Genomic DNA, 16664 nt, shown 5'->3' with positions numbered 1-16664 from the left:
TCTACATAACCAAAACTCTACCAAAGCGTATCCTGATGAACAAGACCAGCTGCCTCATGCTTTTTTTAAAAATTACTTCCATAATTTTCTTGTCCCATTTCTTATTTTCACACATTTTCTTCTGTGTTTGAGATCTCATGTCTTTAGCTCACAAAAGACCAAAAGGGCAAGAACTGACCTGTGATTAGGCCTGATAATGTGCTCTGTAACTGAATTAAGTTTAATAAAAATTACTATATACCTTGAATTCTAAAATCTGGTATTTTGTTTTTATTGGAACAATTAATGCCACATATCTGTGCAATCAAACATAACATATAAAATTAACTTACAGTCTCTTAGTTCAAGTTTGCTTAATTCAATTTATCTGAAAATTCAAATTTTTAAATACCAAATTCCTATTTTAATGTGTTATTTACTTCATGCCATTCCAATTTTTGGAAAAAAAAATTATCCCAAAAACATCTTTATATTAGGAGACCATAACTGCTCCATAACCTCATTCTAATGCCAAAAAAATCAGATGACCATAGAAAAACCTGATTTACACACATTCATTTATTTTGATATTTTCTAGATCGATGTAAGTGGTGCTTTTGAAAGCTTCTGTCATCCATGGAAATAAAATTATTGTTCTAGAATGCTGGTTTTACTCAAAAGAAAGTTCATCTAGAATGCTGGTTTTACTCAAAAGAAAGTTCAAACAGAATTTCTCCTGCTGACTGAATGGCTCATTGACGCCACACAATGGCTGGGTGTGAGCTTATGCCTGTAATCACATACACTGCAGAATTTCATGTCATAGTTGTCTTTCTGTGAGCAGTATTGAGTACAGAACAGGCATTTCTTCACAGAGGAAATGTCAGAGAGGAAAAGAAGTCATGCCTACACAAGGTCTAGCTGGTAATTCAGAATGACACTGAGAACAGCCTGGGAGCTGATCACCCTTCCACTTGGTACAGATGGACCACAGTACAGGGAGATTTAATTGTTTATTGATTTTATTTCCGACAGTATTATTGCAATGATGTCAGTATTCAATAAGTTTTATCACATGACAGGCGTTAGCAATCTGGTGTACAATATAATCTTTGTTAGATTTTCCCTATTAGATGTTTGGTGAAATGGATGAGCTGTCGCACCAGCTAGATGTAGGGAAGATTTGGCACTCTAACAGCACTTGTCCCACAAGATGACAGAGCACCATCCATGGTGGCCAGGCTTAACACTGTGTACAGTATTATCAGTAGGCTCCAGGAACAGATGAGGAACGAAACAGTATACTTTAAGGAACTTGGCAAGAGGGGGGTTACCATTGACCAGAAACTGAACTGGACCAGCCACATAAATACTGTGGCTACAAGAGCAGGTTAGAGGCTGGGAATTCTGCAGTGAGTAACTCACCTCCTGTCTCCCCAATGCCTGTCCACCATCTACAAGCCACAAGTCAGGAGTGTGGTGGAATACTCTCCACTTACCTGGATAGGTGCCGCTCCAACAACACTCAAGAAGCTCGTGACCATCCAGGACAAAGCAGTCTACTTGATTGGCACCCCATCCACCACCTTCAACATTCACTCCACCACTGACGCAGTGGCAGTAGTGTGTACCATCTACAAGATGCACTGTAGCAACTCACCAAGGCTCCTTCCACAGCACCTTCCAAACCTGTGACCTCTATCACCTAGAAGGTCAAGGGCAGCAGATGCATGGGAACACCACCACCTGCAAGTTCCCCTCCAAGCCACACACCATCCTGACTTGGAACTACATCGCCGTTCCTTCACTGTTGCTGGGTTAAAATCCTGGAACTCCCTCCCTAACAGCACTGTGGGTGTACCTACACACCAAGGATTGCAGCAGTTCAAGAAGGTCGACCATCTTCTCAAGGGCAATTAGGAATGGGCAATAAATGCTGCCCTAGCCAGCGATGCCCACATCCCATGAAAAAGATAACCTTTTTTAAATTACTTCATCCACTGGCAACATTTCCTGCCTCCCACATGATCCTACTTTTTTCATAGATGGAAGAATAGTAGGAAGAATAGAGGAAGAATTTTAACTTGGGAGCTGAATCAGGCAGGAATATCCCATGTTGTTGTCGAGGTTAGGCCCCGGACATTTTAACTTCCGGGCCTCAGTACCATTTGAGTGACTGGTTGACATCCTGATTTCTGACATGATTCCCAACGCCTATTTACAGGTGGGTATATGCCTCTTCAAGCAGGTTTGCGACCCCTGGTTGCATTTTCATTTAGAGACCTGGACTCATAGAATCATTACTGCACAGAAGTCCATCGAGTCCATGCTAGCTCTCTGTAGAGCAATCCAATCAGTCACTGCCGGATTTTTTGTTCAATGGGCGGCCGTTACGTGCCGTCCTGTTCACAATCAGAAAAGCCGGCGGGTCCTAACTCTGCATTCTGGAAGGTAGGAGGGAGGGGGAGATACACAGGGGTCTAACTCTGCATTTTTAAAGGGAGGAGGGAGGGGGGGATACACAGGGGTCTAACTCTGCATTCTTAAAGGGAGGAGGGAGGTGGGGATACACAGGGGTCTAACTCTGCATTCTTAAAGGGAGGAGGGAGGTGGGGATATACAGGGGTCTAACTCTGCATTCTTAAAGGGAGGAGGGAGGTGGGGATACACAGGAGTCCAACTGTGCATTCCTAAAGCGGGGGGGGGGGGGGGGGGTGGGGAGGGGGGTACACAGGGGTCGCACTCTGCATTCTGAAAGGGAGGGGATCTGGGATTACTGGAGGGAAAGCTGTGCTGGCATGAAGGGAGGTACCGTATACCATCCCTCCTTTAACAGTGTACACTCTGTGCTTGTGAGGGGGCAATGGCACACTAGGTATCCTGCGTGTGGGGAAGGTGCCAGAAAGGGCAGGAGCATCAAGGTTTTATGGATGATGGGGTCAATCGATTCAACTGATAGGATCTTGATGTGGTCATGTTGTGCCACTCTGAGTGTTGGCCAGAATGGGCAATGCCATGGCACGCCACATAGTTGATCCAGGAAAGCAGCTGATGTACCCATCAACACCAATCCATGCCCTGTTAGGAACCTTCCAATACATGCAGGGTTCAAATTTATTGATCACATGGAAATAGGTATGGCTCATCCTACATTGTGTGATCCTCTGCACGCACCAAGGCAATATCAACAGGCACTAAAATAAAAGCAAAATACTGCAGATACTGGAAATCTGAAATAAAAACAAGAATTGAAGAAGTGTCACTGACCTGAAATGTTAACTCTGCTTCTCTCTCCACTGATGCTGCCAGACCTGCTGAGTATTTCCAGCATTTCTTGTGTTAATATCAACAGGCAGGTGCAATCCAGATAGAGGCCCCCGGTCGTGAGCAGCAGCCCCCAAGGGGAGCTCGCTATTACGGTTGCCGTGCATCTACAAGCCCTACATGACATGCCATCGGATGTCAAAGCACATTTGTCAGAGGAGATTGCGCATATAGAGAGGGTGGTGACACATCTCTATGTCCTGCTCAAGGATGACCTGCAGCCCATAGGGTTCGGTGGACATCCCATGCCTTTGTTCCTCATAGTGGCATCAGTTCTCAAGCCTGACGCCTCTGCTGCCTTTTAGGGGCCCACCAGAGACCTTTGTGGGGTCACACAGTCAGCAGTGCACCGCTGCATCAGGGAGGTCACCAATGCCCTGCACCAGAGGACCAGTGAGCATGTCCGCTTCAGGACGGACTCTCACAGCCAGGCCCCGAGGGCCATTGGTTCTGGTACCATTGTTGGAGAACCAAAGGTTGTAATGTTCATGGACTGCACTCACGTGGCCATCAGGCCTACTGCCAGGCTACCACCTGCAGATGTCACCATTAAAGGAGCCCTCTCAATCTAGTTGAAGCTGGTATATGAACACCACAGATGCTTGCAGCGAATGCGTGACCACTTCTCAGGCAGCTGCCATGACACCTAGGTCTTGCTCCAGTCCCGCCTGCCACTGCTGTTCACTGAATTGGCTTATCACTACCATGTGGGAGATTCATCATGGGGCATATTGTAGGGAGCCCCTAGACCTGTTGAGACACCTGACCCTCTGCTCAATAATTATTGTGCAGCAATTTGAAGACAACAACAAGAATTATTAATTCCGTACATTGGATACAGGAATACAGTGTAGGTTAGGAGATTGGGGGTGATGGGCAAACTAGACTTGGTACAGGATATGGTCAGCTGAGTTTTTAATGAACTGGAATTGATGACATTTAAGAACTTGAGTCTAAAGGTTATAAAAGTGTGGATAATGGGTTTGGCAGCAGTGGGGATGAGGTAGGGGTGGAAGTAGACAGCCTTAGAGGTGGATAGAATGTGGGGTTTTAAATTCAATCCTGGGTAAAACAGGACAGTAACGTTTTACATGGTCTGATTCTCCTGAGTGAATGGGCAGAAACTGCTCCATTTACATAGGATATGCGGCACAGAAACAGGCTATTTGGCCCAACCAGTCCATGCTGGCATTTATGCTCCACTCAGGCCTCCTACCATCTTTCTTCATCCAGACCCATCATAGTAACCCTCTATTCCCTTCTCCATCATATGCTTGTCTAGTTTTCCCTTAAATGTATCCATACTATTCACTTCAACCACACCCTATGGTAGCAGTTCCACATTCTCACCACACTTTGGGCAAAGAGGTTTCTTCTGAATTCCCTGTTGGATTTCTTGGTGACTATCTTATATTGATGTCCTCTAGTTATGCTCTTCCCCACAAGAGGAAAAATTCTCTCTGCATCCACTCTATGAAAACCTTTCATAATTTTAAAGATCATTAGGTCACCCCTCTGCCTTCTTTTTTCAAGAGAAAAGAGACCCAGCCTGTCAATCCTTTCCCGATATATAAACCCACACATTTCTGGTATCACCCTTGTAAATCTTCTCTGCATCGTCTCTAGTCCCTCTGTATCCTTTTTGTAATATGGTGACCAGAACTGCATGCAGTACTCTAAGTGTGGTCTAACCAAGTTTCGATACAGGTTTAGCATAACTTCCCTATTTTTCAATTCTATCCCTCTAGAAATCAATCCTAATGCTTGGTTAGCTTTTTTTTTAATGGCCTTACTAACCTGTGGCACAACTTTTAGTGATTGGTGTATTTGTAGTTAGAGTTCCCTTTGTTCCTCTTCCCCATCTAAACTTGCATCTTCCAAGTAATGAGTGACCTCCCTGTTCTTCCTACTAAAATGTACTACCTCACATTTTTCTGTGTTGAACTTCATTTGCTAATTACTTGCCCATTCTGCAAGTTTATTAATGTCCTCCTGTAATATGTTGCAGTCCTCTTCAGTATTGACTATCCCACCCAATTTGGTGTCACCTGCAAATTTAGTAATTGTGTTTGATGCCAAAATCCAAATCGTTAATGTAAATTTTGAACAGCAATGGTCCCACCACTGATCCTTGTGGAACAACACTTCCCACCTTCTGCCACTCTGAATAACTACCCTTTACTCCCACTTTCTGCTTTCTGGCTTGAAGCCAGCTGGCAATCCATTCTGCCACTTGCCCCTGACTCCGCATTCTCTGACCTTACTCATGAGTCCATTATGGGGCACCTTATTGAAGGCCTTTGAAAATCCAGATAAAATTAAATCTACTGCATTACCATTGTCTACTCTCTCTGTAACCTCCACAAAAAATTCAATAAGTTTGGTCAAGCAAGATTTTCATTTCTGTGAATAATGTTGTCAAAAGGAAGCATGTAAGCAGGATGAGGAGGATAGATCCTTGGGAACTCTGACAGTGATGGTGCAGCGGCATGAAGGAATGGATCCATGCAATAGTAATTGCAAAGAAATGAATGAAACAGAATCAGTTGTTCTAGCCATAGCCCCAAAGGCATTTCTCTTCATTAGAAACAGAAAGTGGTAATGTATAGTTTGAAGGGCACCACTCCTAAAGCATGGGGCAAGGCGAGGAGGCAGGCCTCCATGTACTACCACAACCGTAACGGGGATTGAATCCGCGCTATTCTGCATCACACTCTAGCCAACTGAGCTAACTCATCCCCAAACAGAAGTAGTGATGCAGGAGTATGGCATGACTGACCATGTTAAACACCACAGAGAGGTCAAGGTGGACAAGAAGCAAAAATGCACCAGGATTCGTTACATAGGGTGTCAATTTGACTTTGGCCAGATTAGTCTTGATGCTGTAAACAGACAAGTAACCAAACTGTGAAGAAGCATGGGAACCAGGAAACGTAACTAAGTGGCCAGGCATTGAATAGGGAGGGTTTTAGGGAGCAGGAGGCAAGTCTCATGAGCCGGGGGTTGAACAGGAAAAAAAAACTACAAAGTGACAAGGGATTGAGGTAGGATGAATGAGGTTAATCAGGAGCAGGGATGGGGAAGAGAGGTGGAAGAAATAGCAGCCTAGGAAGCTGCATAGATGGTCTCAATGTCAGAGACAAAGCAATCCATAAATTCTTCACATTCGGTTTTAGAAGTGATGGTGGAGGAGGGTGAGCTTGAAGATTTGGTTCATTATGGGGAAAAAGAGCTATGGGTTGTCCTTTTCTTCTCAGATAATCCTGGGGTGTTACTACATTAAAGACACTATGTAAATATAAGTTGCTGTTACAGCTGGAGTAAGAGATTTTGCTGAGAAGAGGGAGGTACAGTTGAACCAGATCTGGTTATTCATAATGTTATGCACATCAACTAGTTTGCATAGATCACATGATATTGGCAGTTCTAAAAGTTATTACATGCAATTATTAAAAAAAATAAACTATCTTCCCTTAGTTCCTTGAACAATTTTTAAAATAACATGTAAAATTTACAGTGATGCAGTCAGACTTAAAAGCAACATTCCTTCAACAGCATTAGTTGAAGCTCACGAGTATAAAGGCTAGACTATAGTGTTATGACCGAGGCAGAGGAGTGCATGGATAACTCAGACTCACTTCTCCACAGGTTAGAACATATATTTAAATTTTTCCACTTACCGAAACCGACAATCAAGTACTCTACTTTTCTCCCAGAATAAAGCACATCAACCAGGTTTCTTTAATAAACAACTAAATTATCCAGTTATTATAAACCAAGTCTTAACCAATAATGAAGTAAAGCATCGGTCTTCATTATAGAGGATACAAGTAACATCCCAGAATTAGCTATAAATCAGGAAATGGAAGGGAGGGAGGAACTCAAGAAAACTACAATCACCAGGGAAGTGGTACTGATCAAATTGTTGGAGTTGCGGGCTGACAAGTTCCCGGATCCTGATGGACTTCATCCTAGGTTGTTAAAAGAAGTGGCTAGTGAGATAGTTGATGCATTAATTTTAATTCTCCAAACTTCCCTAGATTTGGGGAAGGTTCCGCTAGACTGGAAAATAGCAAATGTAACTCCTTTATTCAAAAAGGAAGGGAGACAGAAAGCAGGAAACTACAGGCCAGTTAGCTTAACATCTGTCTTAGGGAAAATATTAGAAGCTATTATTAAAGACGTTATAGCAGGGCATTTAGAAAAATCCAAGGTAATCAGGCAGAGTCAGCATGGTTTTGTTAAAGGGAAATCATGTTTAACCAATTTATTAGAGTTCTTTGAGGGAGTTACATGTGCTGTGGATGACGGGGAACTGGTGGATGTACTGTACTTAGATTTCCAGAAGGTGTCACATCAAAGGTTATTGCAAAAAATAAAAGCTCATGGTGTAGGGGATAACATACTGGCATGGATAGAGGATTGGCTAGCTAACAGTAAACAGAGAGCAGGCATAATTGGGTCATTTTCTGGTTGGCAAGATGTAGCGAGTGATGTGCCACAGGGATCTGTGCTGGGGCCTCAACTTTTTACAATTTATTTAAATGACTTAGATGAAGGGACCGAAGGTATAGTTGCTAAATTTGCTGATGACACAAAGATAGATAGAAAAGCAGGTTGTGAAGAGGGCATAAGGAGTCTACAAAGGGATATAGATAGGTTAAGTGAGTGGGCAAAAATCTGGCAGATGAAGTTCAGCCATGAACTTATTGAATGGCGGAGCAGGCTCGAGGGGCCGAGTGGCCTACTCCTGCTCCTAATTCGTATCTTTGTATACACACAAATGGAAATATTATAGCACCTTATTTATACTAGCCCTCACGCGCGCGTACACACACTCTCTTAACCGGGAAAAAAGGGATTTTTGTTTACAGCTGTTACAAAGAAATAGAAGGAATAAAAAACACTTAGGCTGAAAAGATAGTATGGGAGTCCTTTGTTTTGGTGAGGTGTCCCAAAAGCGAATAGGTGGCTATCAATGGGATCGTCCCAGAACAGTTCTTTCCAGGCGATGTTGATGATTAGTTTTAGTAGACTTCCAAAAGATGTCACACAGAAAGCTCCAGTCAGGCTTTACAGCAGGAAGCAGCAACAAGGATTTTCTCAGGTCTTATAGCAGCAATGTAGCAGTAAAAGTTTCTTGAAATACAGGAGGGAATAGTAAAACTTGATGCAGGGATTCTTTACAGATGCAGGGATTCTTCAAAGATAGAAAGATATCAGCTGTCTTCTCCAGGCAGGTATACATCAACTCTTCTGTTTTTTGACCAAACACCAACTGGCTTTTTTTTTTAAAAGTTCAAAATGAAACTAAAACTGTTCAGTAGCAAGTCTTGTGACATCTCTCAATCTTGACCTGCCATTCTCTCTTCAACCTAAAACAACCCCTGCTGTTTTTACTGGAAAATAGATGCCTTCCAATAAGACTTGGTTACTAGCCAAACCTTCTGGTGACCTTCCCTTTTTTTAAAAAACACAAAGTTCAGCAATCTCCAGATGACTCAATGTCCATAATTCAAATACACGTTCTTAAAACATATTTTACAAAAGAAAGAGAAACAATCTCATAATAGAAATGCTTCAAGGTTGAAGCAAGAATATCCTAACAAAAAGTTGCATTTTTTTTTGCAAATAAAAATGATTTTGCATTCCTGGTTGTTGTTGCCTTCTCACTTGCTCAACTTGTTTGAATTTATTATTCTAAATCCACCTATTGTAACAAAGAAAACCTCCTAGGCTGAAGCCCTAGAGAAAGCAAACAGGTAGAAGTAACAAGACAGCAGCAGCCAACAGCATGGGGCAAGCATCAGCTCCACTAGACAGCAGGATCGAACTAGTGGCTTTCCATCCTCCCCCATGTAGAGTGACTCTTTGGCCTCATCCTACCTGGTGTCATGCCAGGTCTGCTGTTCATCTTCACTGGGTTGTCTACTTTGGATGTCAAAGCACATATTGGGGTAACTTTGACTTTGGATAACAGTATAATATGGGTGATATTGAATCCTAATACCTAATTCTTTTCTAACCTTTGCCAGTTCTGATGAAAGGTCACAGACCTGAAATGTTAATTCTGCTTCTCTCTCCACAGATGCTGCCTGACTTGCTGAGTATTTCCAGCACTTTCTGTTTTTATTTCAGCCATCCATTATCCTGCTGTCCTGATTTTCATTTCCTTCATTTGACTTCAATTGAAATGACAATTGGAAGAGATGAATAATGAACAGCTGATCAGATAACACCCATTTTATACTATCGTACAAAATCAAAATTACCGCGATTGTACCTCTGCCTTTGGCCACCTTTGGGCTCCCTGGCTGCTCTTTGCCGGTAGGAAACTGCCTGTTTGCTTTTTGAAGTATTCATCGCACTTTTATCTAAGTAGAGTTTACTCAGCAGATGAGTGCTTTAAAAAAGTCAATTTCCAAATGCAAAAAGCAGCCTGTGAGCCTAAGGATACTATGACAAAAGACCACAAAGCGAAAGGTTGGGGACAGGAAGAAATAGGAAGGAGGGAAGATGAGAGAAATAGTATGGGGAGGAAGGGAAAACAGTGAGTGGAGGGGGAGAAGCAAAGGGAAAGTGTGATGGGGAGATGAAGAGCAAGGTTGAAGGAAACAAGAAGGGTGAGGGGACACAGAAAAACAGGAACGAGGTCAGAATTATAAGTGAAGAGCTAGTAGAGACAGAGCCATAGCACCACCTGTCTTGGCAATACAGCGGAGAGGATACAGTGGTAAGTAAGCATAAATATAAGCAAGGGTAAGTTTAATTATGGGAAGCAGGCATAATGGAAACTTGATATTGTTACAGGATGCAAGTGTGGCACTTGCAAGAAGTCCATGTTATACGCAAGACTTTAGGCCTTGATTTTTCCACCCCTGTCCTCACCTCGGCAAAACTCAGGATGAACACACCCCAAGAAATGCCATTATTCTGGAGTTTTTGTTTGTTACAAGCAATGCACCAAAAGTATAAAGATATAAATGTTGCAAGGGACCAGGAGGGTCATAAATTAATGTATTATTTAGCTTTGAACATTGCAAAAATGTATTTGAAAAATATAAAACACAGCTAATGAAAAATTGTAATTGTTACAGCTGAGATCCTACCATTAGCAACCTAGCATGGTATACTCTGTGAAATGGTATTAATGTTCAAGGTCAGCTTGACTAAACTGGTAGCACTCCCCTTCTGAGTTCAATGGTTGTGAGATTTAAACCCTACTACAGGATTTGATCATATAATCTAAACTAGTACTTCAGTGTAGCATTGAGATGAATACTGCATTGTCAGAAGTGCTTGCTGTCTTTTCAATGAGACGTTAAATTGAAACTCCATCAACCTGTTAAGGTGAATGCAAAAGATCCGGTAGTACATTCCTCCCTCATCTAACAGCCCATTCAGCTTATTGCTGCTTGTGAGATCTTGCTGTGTGCAAATAGATTGCCATGTTTGCCTCCACAGTGATGACTACAATTCAACATAATAATAGTAAAGCGATTCATTGGATATGAAGTACTTATGAATGAGTTGAAGATGGGATGAGATGCTACATTAATGCATGTTCTTATTTCAAAGTGTTACAATAAAACTTATATAAAAAAAAAATACAGGTGACCAACTGAAAAGTGCTCAAGGCTAATGATAAAAATTTAGGCATCTTAAAACAAAGCTAAAATAAGATCAGCTACACTAAGCCTGTCTATATTGTGGTATTCACTTCAAATGCACTTGCAAGTAAATAATAGTTGCATTTATATGACACATCAGATTAAAAGCTCTAAAACACATCACACAATTATTTACTTTGTATCAGCAATCATTACAGTTACCAGGCAAACCACACAATGCTATTTCATCCCTCTCCCGAAAAGAATTGAAAGCTGCTCAATCAGTTCTAACAAAAAAAAGGCATAGAGCAACACTCAAAAGTTACCGCTGATTTTCAAACAAAAAGGGAGCTTCAAAATAATTGAAAACATTGGGCTGGATTCTAAAACCCCTCTGCCATCGGGAACGTTGGCGAGGGGGGTGGGGGCAATGAAGATCGGTGCGGCGGAGGCCCGCCAACGGCCCTGATGGCGGCAAGCCCCGTGCCGATCTTGGCGGCAGCGCCAAGGCCTCGTAGCGGCTGCCCTGTAGCTCAGCAACGGGACCCCCATTTCAATATGTAAATTAATTTACATACCTGATTTAATGAGGATCCCATCACCTCCTAAATCGCCGCACCAATCTTCATTCGGGTGGCCGACAACGCTGTAACTTCGAATTCCCGTTCGGGGGTGGTGGGGGGAGGGCACGAATGGCTGGAAATATAGTTGGGGGGATGGGAAATGCATTCAAAGTTCACGTAATTCTGTTTTGTTGCAATGTAACTTTAATTTTTTTAAATGCCCATGAAGGGCTGTAAAGCCCTTTATAAATGGTGCCGTCACCTGCACATTGGCGCCAGATGCGGATGCCTGCTACGGCTCACCCGCACCCCCCCCCCCCCCCCACCACATTATTGCGGGGGGTGGGCACCACGGCCATGCTAATGAGCCGTGTAGGTGGGCCGAATTTGTTTACGTCCACCGCCTACTTTGGCGGGGGACACTTAAAATTCAGCCCTTTTTCTTCACTAAAAGATTTCTTAAATAGAAAAACTTCAAAAGTATTAAAGGAATCATCTCAGTTTTTCGAACTGCAAAGCTTTTTTGCACTGGATGCATGATCATGAAAAATTCAAATTGCCACTAGGTCTGAAATTCAGCATTGCAAATTTCAGTAAAAAACATCTGATGGGAAACTGGTGAAATTGAGTTAGAGGCCCTGATTTTATTTCTGCAGAACACTGGGAGCAGGGGTTGGTGGTTACTGGGGCCCAATAGCATGTGGAAAACCCAAAAGCAAGTGCAGTGCAGCTTAGTGGCTTTTTAAACTCAGCGTTTACTATCGCGTTTCCCGTCAAATTAGCGGCAGTCGACCCACATGATGTGATTTCAACTCCAGTATTTAAAGGGACACTCCAAACATGCAATTTGAAGGAATTTGGAGTTGACAACCAAAGAAAGGCAACTGCCAGAATGGAGCCCAGATGAGCAAAGGCTGAGCCTCATTTAGTGATGCCTCCCCGAATGTGATGAGTTGGAGAGAGATATTCTGCCCTAACAACAAGCCTGCAGTGGAGAGAAAGAAGGCATGGTGGCACATTCCTGGATTACGTGCAGAAGGTGTTTTAATGACCTAAGCAAGTCAGGAAAGGTGAGTACAGTGGCACATTAACTGATATCTTGTTGTGCACATAACCCCATCCTCTCACTCTGCCTTGTCAGCCCTACTCCAACACATCACTCTTCACACCCACTTATTTTCAAGGTGTTTCCATTCCCCTCTCATAGAATTATAGACCAGTTACATCAGAAGGCCATTCGACCCATCGCGTCTATGCCAGCTTTCGGCAAGAACGACTCAGCTAGTATCACTCCCTTGCCCTTTTCCCTGCAAATTTTCTATCTTCAGGTGATTATCCAATTCCCTTTTGAAAGCCACTACTGAATCCACTTGAGCCACATTCTCAGGCACGGCATTCCAGATTCCAAATACTCACTGCATAAAAGAAGTTTTTCCTCATGTTGCCGACGGTTCTTTTGCCAATCACCTTAAATCGGGGGTCCTCTGATTCTCCACCCTTCCGCCAATGGGAACAGTATCTACTCTGCCTAGATCCCTCACGATTTTGAACACCTTTATTAAATCTCCTCTCTTCTCTAAGGCGAACAACCCCAACTTCTCCAATCTGCAATCTGTCCACATAACTGATGTTCCTCACCAACGCCACCACCCCCCACCGCATCCCCCCCAGAGTCATTTTTGTAAATCTTTACTGCACCCACTCTAAAGCCTTCACATACTTCCTAAAGTGCAGTGCCCAGAATCGGGCACAATACTTCAGTTGAGGCCGAACCAGTGTTTTATAATGGTTCATCATAACTTCCTTATTTTTTTACTCTATGCCTCTATTTATAATACTCAGGATCTTGTATGCCTTTTTAACCACTTTCTCAACCTGCCCTGCCACCTTCAAATAATTTGTGCACATATACCCCATTTCTCTGTTCCTGCACCCACTTTAGAATAGTACCCTTACCTACCTCTCCTCATTCTTTTGAGCAAAATGTATCACCTCACACTTCTCCACATTAACTTTTATCTGCAGTGTGTTTGCCCATTCCACCAGCCTGTCCATGCCCTCTCGAAATCTATCACTACGCTCCAGTTCACAATACTTCCAAGTTTTATGCCATCTGCAAATTTTGAAATTGTGCCCTTTATATCCAAGTCTAGATCATCAATATTGATCAAGAAAAGCAGTGGTCCTAGTACCAACCCCTCGGGAACCCCACTGTATACCTTTCTCCAGTCTGAAAAACTGTTCACTTGTACTCTCGGTTTCCTGGCACTCAGTCAACTTCGTTTCCATGCTTTTACTCCCTTTTACTCCATGGACTTCAACTTTCCTGGCAAGCCTGTTGTGTGGCACCTTATTGAACGCCTTTTGGAAGTCCATATACACATCATCAACCGCATGACCCTCATTAACTCTCTCCGTTACCTCATCAAAAAGCTCATGCAAGTTAGTTAAACACGAATTGCCTTTAACAAATATGTGTTGGCTTTCCTTAATTAATATATACTTGCCCAAGTGTCAGTTAATGTTGCCTCAGATTATTGTTTCTAAAAGTTATCCCACCACCGAGGTTAAAGTGACTGGCCTGTAGTTGCTGGGTTTATTCTTACACCCTTTTTGAACAAGGGTGTAACATTTGCAATTCTCCAGTCCTCTAGCACGATTTTTATATCGAAGGATGATTGGAAGATTATGGCCAATGCCTCCGCAATTTCCACTCTTCCTTCCCTCAGCATCCACGGATGCAAACTATCTAATCCTGCTGACTTATCAATTTCAGGTACAGCCAACCTTTCTAATATCTCCTCTATCAATATTTAGCCCATCCAGTATCTCAGCTACCTCCTCTTTCACTAGAACTTTGGTAATATCTTCTTTCTTGCAAAGTAGTCATTTAGGACCTCAGCCATGCCCTGGGCCTTCATGCGTAAATCCCCTTCTTTGTCCCTCATCAGCCCCAACCCTCCTCTTATTACCCGTTTAATATTAATATGCCTATAAAAGACTTTTGCATTCCTTTTACGTGTCAATTTCTTCTCATACTCTCTTTGCCACGCATTTCCTTTTTCACTTCCCCCTTTGCTTCTCTTACTTCCTTTTTCACTTCCCTTCTGAATTTTCCATATTCAGCCTGGTTCTCACTTGTATTATCAACCAGACATCTGCCATACACAACCTTTCTCTGCTTCATCTTGCTCTCTATCTCTTTTGTCATCCAGGGAACTCTGGCTTTGTTTGCCATACCTTTCCCCCTCATGAGAAGGTACCTTGACTCTACCTGAACCATTTCCTCTTTAAAGCCCGTTGTTAAAGTTTTGCCTTGCAATCTTTGATTCCAATTTACCTGGGATAGATCTGAACTCACCCCACTGAAATTGGTGCTCTTCCAATTAAGTATTTTTATTCTAGATTGCTCCTTGTCCTTTTCCATGGCTAACCCAAACCTTATAATCTTATGATCACTGTATCATAAATGTTCCTCTACTAGCACTTGACCCACCTAACTCTCCAGAACCATATCCAGCATTGTCTTCTTCCTTGTTGGGCCGGCAACATAGTAATCAAGAAAATTCTCCTTCTATGCACTTCCTCACATCTAAGCATCCACCATGCCCACTCAACTTCGTCCTTATATAATGTCATGCCTCTCCCTCAAAGTTAACCTTACCAAATGCATTCCATCCATTGGATGAACACATGCCATTACACTCATACATCACTTCTTTCCCTCCTTAAAAGAAGAGAGCACAGAACACCAGTTAGAGGGAGAGAACCAGAGGTGACCCTCCAAACATCTTGCAGCTGTCAAGCACAAAGGAGGTGACAATGGAGATCAGTGAAGTTTTGGCATCCCTGGCCATTAAAAATGGGAAGCTCCCAGCTACCTGATGACACAATTAAATAAAATCCACCATATGCAATACGGCAACCAGTCATGTTGACGATTTCAACACCAAGTGAAATATGATCGATCGACTTCATAATGATAATTTGCAACATATTCTTACTTTTCCAAGACTAAATTTTTCTCATTTCCCACACAGTAGAGGCCTGCTACCCAACCCGAACCCGACGGGACCCAATGACATGTGTCGGGTTTGGGTTGGGTCGGGCCCATCTTCTGGGGCCGGCTTTCGGGCTTGGGTCGGGTCGGGCCGAGTCCTGGTTGGGCCGGGTCGGGTCAGACACACACAGTAAGTGCTCTGCTGGTAAGTATTGAAATAAAAAAAAAAAAAACTTACCTGAGCTGGGAATCCGGGACGAAACAGTGGGAAGGTAAGTAAGGTGATTGTCAGGTTCAGGTCGGGTTCTTTTTCCCGACCTAAAGCAGGCCTCCACCACACAGACTTCTCACATGCAGCAGTTGTCAGTAGAGGCTGCAGACCACAATTGCTCTGAAGAGTCCTTCTGACGGTGCACAATCACAGGACTCATGCATACCATGTACTAGCTCAGGTACTCAAACTTTGATGGGACCAGTAAGGCATATAGTTGGGTTTTCACCTCATGTCTCATACTTCACAAGTGTACAAGAACAGATGGTGGAGACAGGAACAGCAGTAGAAACTCCATGTTTCAGGGCACAGCCCTCACTAAGCTCTGCGCTGCTGGACACAGATGTTGTACCTTGGGAGCTGTCGATGAGGAGGAGAATCATTGACCAGCAGCAGACAATGTTCAATGCACTGACTGACCTTCAAAGCGTAAATTACAGAAGTGCAGAGAGATTGGAGGAGTCCACCTCCAATGAGGGAGTTGGTGTCACAAGCCACTGAGATGCTGTCTTCTTCCATGCATAGAATGGTCAATGCCATGGGCCATCATACGCTTCAATCAAATGAGAGCCTGCAAACCTTCAATATCACCATGAAGACCCTAGATGCTAACATATTTGCCCACCTTAAAGAGGCTAACAGATATCTTAGCCTTGGCCTTACAGGGCCGCACTGATCTGCACCAAAGTGTTTGCCAGCACAATGGTAACAGTGAGGTGCAGCTAGTCCAGGAGAAGAATGATGGCAAAAGGGGTCATGGAAGTGCGAACTCCATTCAAGAGGCTTCTTCTCACCTGCAGTCTACCTCTCAGTCAGTAGCCGACAAGCTTCCTTGTCTCCCGAGGCCAAGTCTACCCCTGGATAGATACAGGCCGAGCAATATTTGGCAGGCCCTCAGACTCCAAACGGAGAGGATG

General features: G+C 43.2%; 1 protein-coding gene across 6 annotated transcripts in view; it reads right to left on the bottom strand.

Moving 5' to 3' along the window:
- Positions 1-16664, bottom strand: part of metap1d (methionyl aminopeptidase type 1D (mitochondrial)) — a 185487-nt gene that overhangs the window by 108455 nt on the left and 60368 nt on the right. For 4 of the 6 annotated variants that reach the window (XM_068035411.1, XM_068035408.1, XM_068035409.1 and 1 more), the window contains exon 2: positions 11492-11609. The exons of the other annotated variants lie outside the window; for them this stretch is intronic. In XM_068035411.1, coding sequence (XP_067891512.1) covers positions 11492-11609 — 118 coding nt within the window. The remainder of the gene's footprint in view (positions 1-11491; positions 11610-16664) is intronic. 6 annotated transcript variants of the gene reach the window in all.

This window comes from Heterodontus francisci, chromosome 7 (genome assembly GCF_036365525.1).
Source record: "Heterodontus francisci isolate sHetFra1 chromosome 7, sHetFra1.hap1, whole genome shotgun sequence".
Lineage (NCBI taxonomy): Eukaryota > Metazoa > Chordata > Chondrichthyes > Heterodontiformes > Heterodontidae > Heterodontus > Heterodontus francisci.
This window is presented reverse-complemented; position numbering and strand designations above follow the sequence as displayed.